Genomic DNA, 6,726 nt, shown 5'->3' with positions numbered 1-6,726 from the left:
AAGTACTTTGTTATCACGACAGTGTTGTTTTTTGTATATAGGTGATTAGAATTAAATTTCTCCTAGAAAGTTGTAGTGTTGGATTGGAATTAGCAGTATTTTTGCATTTTTAGCATTTTTTCAAGAACCATGACAATCAAATGTCAGTGAAATATACACAAATTTACACACTCTCTACTGTTAATGTAATTGTTATACAGTTTATAAATATATATACATGTAATGATGTATTTTTCATAACCAATCTGCTATACCTGTATATCTCAAACATGACAAATAATTTCAGGAAAAATGTAAATTAACTGTTTACTGCTACCTTACCGGGCTAGCGTGTATGGGTTACCTCCCTTGAAGCAACAGTTTCGTGTCGTCTCGCTCCAATTCAATAATACAGATTATATATTCAGGTTTTAAATACCAGTAGAAAACCAGTTATGAATTCTATATTTAGACATCATCTTACAATACAGTGTGTTTCTAGTTTGTGAGCAAAGTTCAACACATATCATCTGAAGCCATGTAAACAGCCCATTCTGTCAGGATAAGACATATATCTACTAGTATTTCAAATCCGTCTAGCAGTGTCATGGCAATTCGGAGGATAGAATTATCGTACGTTGATCTATGTCGACTGATACTGTTGTTGTCCTGTCCTCAAGGTAGGTATTGTCAACAATCAGGAAGTAGTATGTTGTGACTTCAGAATTCTGAGTTATTGTAATTGTATATTTTATGGACGGCAAATCTGAACGAATATCAAAAAACCTAACGTAAACAGGAAGAGGCCAGAAGGTGACATTGAGTTAACTTATGGCAGACATCCAGACATTTACATAGACATAACGTAAACATAAATGTTTAACTGTCACTTTATAAAATATTTTCTTCAGTAGATCTCAGTTGAACGGAATGTTGATGTCCAATGTTTTAATTCAATAATCACTCCTAATGCATATAATTATCAAGACTTTTTAAAAAATATTGCCTTGAAGTTACTGTCCTGTGTTTGCAGGTATCGGCTCCACTACATGTACAGATACAGCTGACTTAGACGACTTTACAAACGGTAGGTGACGTTTAACTCTCTATCCTGACTACAGTAGATTTTTTTTATTGATTCAGGTGTCTTATTTGGCATTCCGGATATGAAAATTGTAATATTTTTAAAAAACATTTGATGTATTTCACAGTCATAAATTATCACGTGCTGAATATTTCATTTACTTATGACAAACAAATTATAAAAAATCAGAGATACGAAAACGGTCCAATTTTTGACAACAGAACCACCATAGCAGAACCTGTTTATTGGGTTTCTCTCTAGATCTCGTGTTACTTGCTTCCACTTTCATAGACAGTTTTTAAAATATTTTTTTTTCTTATCGCTAAGACTGTCTCTGGTCTCTAGCTCGTACATATTAAGGTATCAGAAGCAAAGAGGTCATCTTAAATCATCACATCTGACAGGACATTATTTCAATATGTTCGGAACTCACTTGCAAACTTTTGTCTTGTACAGTGTTGTCGATGTGTAATAGCGGGACGATGACTGCTGGACGTGTTGTGGTAGACACGTGCAATACAGGAGTGTTAGCCTATGACAGCTGTCAGTGTGACGTTAGACAGGCCAATGCAGGCTCTTTCGACCTTCAAATCGATGCTTATCCTGGAACAGCACCGGCGCCTATATGTGGAAGTATACTTAGGTTTACCAGACAATCTACTAATGCGAGTACTGTATACGGATGCCAGCAGATTACCGGCAATGTCATCGATGGTTTTACCAACAACGACATTTTGAAAATAACATTATCCAGATCAAACTCCAGCATCCAGTGGCAATCTGGGCACTGTATTTTCATTCAGTCAGGTATCTATAGATTAGTGTTTACTACAACAACGATATGAAGTACCAAATGAAACTTATTTCTGTGTTAAAAATATATATCCTATTTCAATGCTTCTTTGTATGAAAGCTTAGTAGAAAGTTGTGTTGTAAATAGTTTCCCCTTTTATCATTCTTTATGAAAAAATATAACAAACATTTATCTTTGTAGATGTTAATGTAACATGCGAAAACGGAGAAGGTATGTCATCCTTCTCTGGCTCTGTGACGACAACGACGACAACAACTACAGCGACGACGACGCCGACGACAACAACTACAGCGACGACGACGACGACAACGACCACAGCGACGGCGTCGACAACTACCGAGGTAGCTACAAATCGCACAGGCAGTGGTGGCGGAGGTGATGATAACGGCGGAGACGACATTCTAAATGACATGACACCAGGACGTAAGAAACAACTCAAATCATATCCAGTCATAGAGGAGTCGATCGGAAAATACGTTTTTCTTATCATTAAACGACATTTTTTTCAAGTAACATACGTTTGGCTTCTACGTAAATATCAAATACATTGTCAGTACAATATACAGTGCTACCAAGGCCTTGATACAAATATACCAAATTAATTATTGCCAAGAAAGGTCATCAACTTTCGAAAAATATGGACGTACGTTTGTGTCTTTTCATAATTCGGTACTTACTATGTCAGGAGGGCAACCACAGTTTGATTTTCAATGTTTCAGTTGATGTTATTGCCGGGGCGGCTGGTGGTGGTGTATCTTTCCTCATCATCATTATCATCATCATCGTCATAGTTATAGTTAGGTAGGTAGTCATCGTCATTATCATCGTCATAGTTATAGTTAGGTAGGTTGTTATCGTCATTGTCATCGTCATAGTTATAGTCAGGTAGGTAGTCATCGTCATTATCATCATCATATTTATAGTCAGGTAGGTTGTTATCGTCATTATCATCGTCATAGTTATAGTCAGGTAGGTAGTCATCGTCATTATCATCATCATAGTTATAGTCAGGTAGGTAGTCATCGTCATTATCATCATCATAGTTATAGTCAGGTAGGTAGTCATCGTCATTATCATCATCATAGTTATAGTCAGGTAGGTAGTCATCGTCATTATCATCGTCATAGTTATAGTCAGATAGGTTGTCATCGTCATAGTTATAGTCAGGTAGGTAGTCATCGTCATTATCATCGTCATAGTTATAGTCAGGTAGGTTGTCATCGTCATAGTTATAGTCAGGTAGGTTGTCATCGTCATATTATCATCATAGTTATAGTCAGGTAGGTTGTCATCGTCATTATCATCGTCATAGTTATAGTCAGGTAGGTTGTTATCGTCATTATCATCGTCATAGTTATAGTCAGGTAGGTTGTTATCGTCATTATCATCGTCATAGTTATAGTCAGGTAGGTTGTTATCGTCATTATCATCGTCATAGTTATAGTCAGGTAGGTTGTTATCGTCATTATCATCGTCATAGTTATAGTGTTTTAGAAAGACTTGTAGCCATGCAGCATGCAAATGATAATCCGTACAGTAGCATTTTACACATATCTGTAGCCTGGCTATTTTTTATACTTGTTAATGAATATATTTCAAATGATTTAATTTCCTACAAACATAATCATATATTATGGCGATGAATGCTAGGTATGTTTGACTAAAATCTAACTATTGTTCTCTTCTTCCCCACTAGGAAAAAACGTTCAGTGGCGAAGGAAGCCGACGGAAATTTGTCCGTTGATATCCAACCTTACGCTGTCGCAACACCGAAGTTTTATCACAACGACGGTTTCGAAACACTACCTGAAAACTCTGACCACTTGTCGGGTGAACCGCATGAAGCAAACACAAGCCATATTGTCACGAAAAGTGGAGATTTGTATGCGCAGGTCCAAACAAAACATAAATGTTCTGAGGCGGAGCATTCAAACAGCACAACACAGGAGACGATGAAATCTCCCTCTGGAGATGTGTATGCCGTGGTTAACAAGTCTGAGAAACAGAAAAACATTGTAAAAGATGAATTACAAACAAACGAGGTTGACCAACCCTCTCGGTGTAAAAACCAGGACGGACTTGTGTACGCGGAGTTAGAGACTTCACGTCCACAGTCACGCCCCCCTGTCAGACCCAAACCAACACCAGAGGCGGACACAGTCATATACTCTGAAGTACACACTGGTGTATAAACGGTTGGAGACAAAATATCACTGATATTATATAGACTGCAGTATTACTGAGAATCCATGTAAATTAAGTATTCAAGAATGCTTGGCCAAGAAGTGTAAAAGACTGTGTAATATTCTTTGATCACGGGACATATTTCTGATCTGTTTTCTGATAGCAAATTGAATTCTTTATTTAAACTTGCCTTAACTTGACATATTTTCTTCTTATCATTATTTTGGATTTAGATTTTTTTTATACTACGTGCGTTTCTGAGGGAAGGTCTGTTTATCACACATAACTGATGACTCGGCACATATTAATCCGGGCTGAGATCTAAAAGTGTACAAATCACTTATCGTTGTAGTACGATTTTTCTGATGTTGTACCAAGGCGCCAAATGCTTTCAGTATTTACGAAAATGAGGTATATATTAAGCTAAAAATAAAGAAAATGATATTGTATTGGTTTACCATGGCCACTGACCATAACATACTACATTTACCTACTACATTTATCTACTACATTTATCTGGGTTTTCTTTACTTTTTTTCCATAGTTAAGCAATACAGTATTGATAAAGAATAAACACATGTTTTATTGGACCCATTTCATAAACATTGCTTTCAGTAGACATATTGGTGCTGTGAAGTTTATTTATTTCTAATGTCTAATTACTTATTCGTTATACCAACCGTTAATTGCCCATTATGATTGAGAGGTATACTGATTACAGGTATAATATCTCTCTATTGTAAAATGTGTCCCGTGTTGTATTTTGTATTTGTGGTATAACGTTTAGTTGTGTTTTATTTTGTGGTGTATTTATGGTATAACTTAAGGTTGTGTTGAATTTAGTGGTGTATTTGTGGTATAACTTGAGGTTGTGTTGTATTTTGTGGTGTATTTGTGGTATAACTTTAGGTTGTATTGTATTTTGTGGTGTATTTGTGGTATAACCTTTAGTTGTGTTGTATTTTGTGGTGTATTTGTGGTATAACTTTACGCTGTGTTGTATTTTGTGGTGTATTTGTGGTATAACTTGAGGTTGTGTTGTATTTTGTGGTGTATTTGTGGTATAACTTGAGGTTGTGTTGTATTTTGTGGTGTATTTGTGGTATAACTTTAGGCTGTGTTGTATTTTGTGGTATATTTGTGGTATAACTTGAGGTTGTGTTGTATTTTGTGGTGTATTTGTGGTATAACTTGAGGTTGTGTTGTATTTTGTGGTATATTTGTGGTATAACTTGAGGTTGTGTTGTATTTTGTGGTATTTTTGTGGTATAGCTTGAGGTTGTGTTGTATTTTGTGGTGTATTTGTGGTATAACTTTAGGCTATTTTGTGGTGTATTTGTGGTATAACTTTAGGCTGTTGTGTATTTGTGGTATAACTTGAGGTTGTGTTGTATTTTGTGGTGTATTTGTGGTATAACTTGAGGTTGTGTTGTATTTTGTGGTATATTTGTGGTATAACTTGAGGTTGTGTTGTATTTTGGGGTATAACTTAAGGTTGTGTTGTATTTTGTGGTGTATTTGTGGTATAACTTTAGGCTGTGATGTATTTGTGGTATAACGTGAGGCTGTGTTGTATTTTGTGGTATATTTGTGGTATAACTTGAGGTTGTGTTGTATTTTGTGGTATATTTGTAGTATAACTTTAGGTTGTGTTGTATTTTGTGGTGTATTTGTAGTATAACTTGAGGTTGTGTTGTATTTTGTGGTGTATTTGTGGTATAACTTTAGGTTGTGTTGTATTTTGTGGTGTATTTGTGGTATAATTTTAGGTTGTATTGTATTTTGTGGTGTATTTGTAGTATAACTTTAGGTTGTGTTGTATTTTGTGGTGTATTTGTAGTATAACGTGAGGCTGTGTTGTATTTTGTGGTATATTTGTGGTATAACTTTAGGTTGTGTTGTATTTTGTGGTATATTTGTGGTATAACTTTAGGTTGTGTTGTATTTTGTGGTATATTTGTGGTATAACTTTAGGTTGTGTTGTATTTTGTGGTGTATTTGTAGTATAACTTTAGGTTGTGTTGTATTTTGTGGTATATTTGTGGTATAACTTGAGGTTGTGTTGTATTTTGTGGTGTATTTGTGGTATAACTTTAGGTTGTGTTGTATTTTGTGGTGTATTTGTGGTATAATTTAGGTTGTAATGTATTTTGTGATGTATTTGTGGTATAACGTTTGGTTGTATTGTATTTTGTGGTATGTTTGTGGTATCACGTTTGGTTGTGTTTTATTTTGTGGTATATTTGTGGTATAACCTTTAGTTGTGTTTTATTTTGTGGTGTATTTGTGGTATAACTTTACGCTGTGTTGTATTTTGTGGTGTATTTGTGGTATAACTTCAGGTTGTGTTGTATTTTGTGGTGTATTTGTGGTATAACTTGAGGTTGTGCTGTATTTTGTGGTGTATTTGTGGTATAACTTTACGCTGTGTTGTATTTTGTGGTGTATTTGTGGTATAACTTGAGGATGTGTTGTATTTTGTGGTGTATTTGTGGTGTAACGTTTGGTTGTGTTTTATTTTGTGGTATATTTGTTGTATAACTTGAGGTTGTGTTGTATTTTGTGGTGTATTTGTGGTATAACTTGAGGTTGTGTTGTAATTTGTGGTATAACTTGAGGTTGTGTTGTATTTTGGGGTATAACTTAAGGTTGTGTTGTATTTTGT

The 6,726-nt window shown here is 35.2% G+C and overlaps 1 protein-coding gene across 1 annotated transcript; it reads left to right on the top strand.

Moving 5' to 3' along the window:
- Positions 1–586: 586 nt before the first annotated feature.
- LOC132551532 (activating signal cointegrator 1 complex subunit 2 homolog) lies at positions 587–4,069 on the top strand. The gene is made up of 6 exons (XM_060215683.1): positions 587–659; positions 1,013–1,066; positions 1,520–1,870; positions 2,058–2,300; positions 2,597–2,678; positions 3,574–4,069. Exons 1-6 carry the CDS (start codon positions 587–589, stop codon positions 4,067–4,069), a joined length of 1,299 nt encoding a protein of 432 aa, XP_060071666.1.
- The last annotated feature ends 2,657 nt before the right edge of the window (positions 4,070–6,726 follow it).

This window comes from Ylistrum balloti, unplaced genomic scaffold (assembly GCF_031769215.1).
Source record: "Ylistrum balloti isolate Yb309-2 unplaced genomic scaffold, AGI_CSIRO_Ybal_v1 Utg370204, whole genome shotgun sequence".
NCBI classification, from domain to species: Eukaryota; Metazoa; Mollusca; class Bivalvia; order Pectinida; family Pectinidae; genus Ylistrum; species Ylistrum balloti.
This window is presented reverse-complemented; position numbering and strand designations above follow the sequence as displayed.

Excerpts from the sequence above, each read along its gene's own strand:
- LOC132551532 (XM_060215683.1), top strand. The coding sequence starts at position 587 with ATGGCAATTCGGAGGATAGAATTATCGTACGTTGATCTATGTCGACTG. Across the intron at positions 1,067-1,519 it reads CTTAGACGACTTTACAAACG|TGTTGTCGATGTGTAATAGC; the intron begins GTAGGTGACGTT and ends TGTCTTGTACAG. Across the intron at positions 2,679-3,573 it reads ATCGTCATAGTTATAGTTAG|GAAAAAACGTTCAGTGGCGA; the intron begins GTAGGTAGTCAT and ends CTTCCCCACTAG.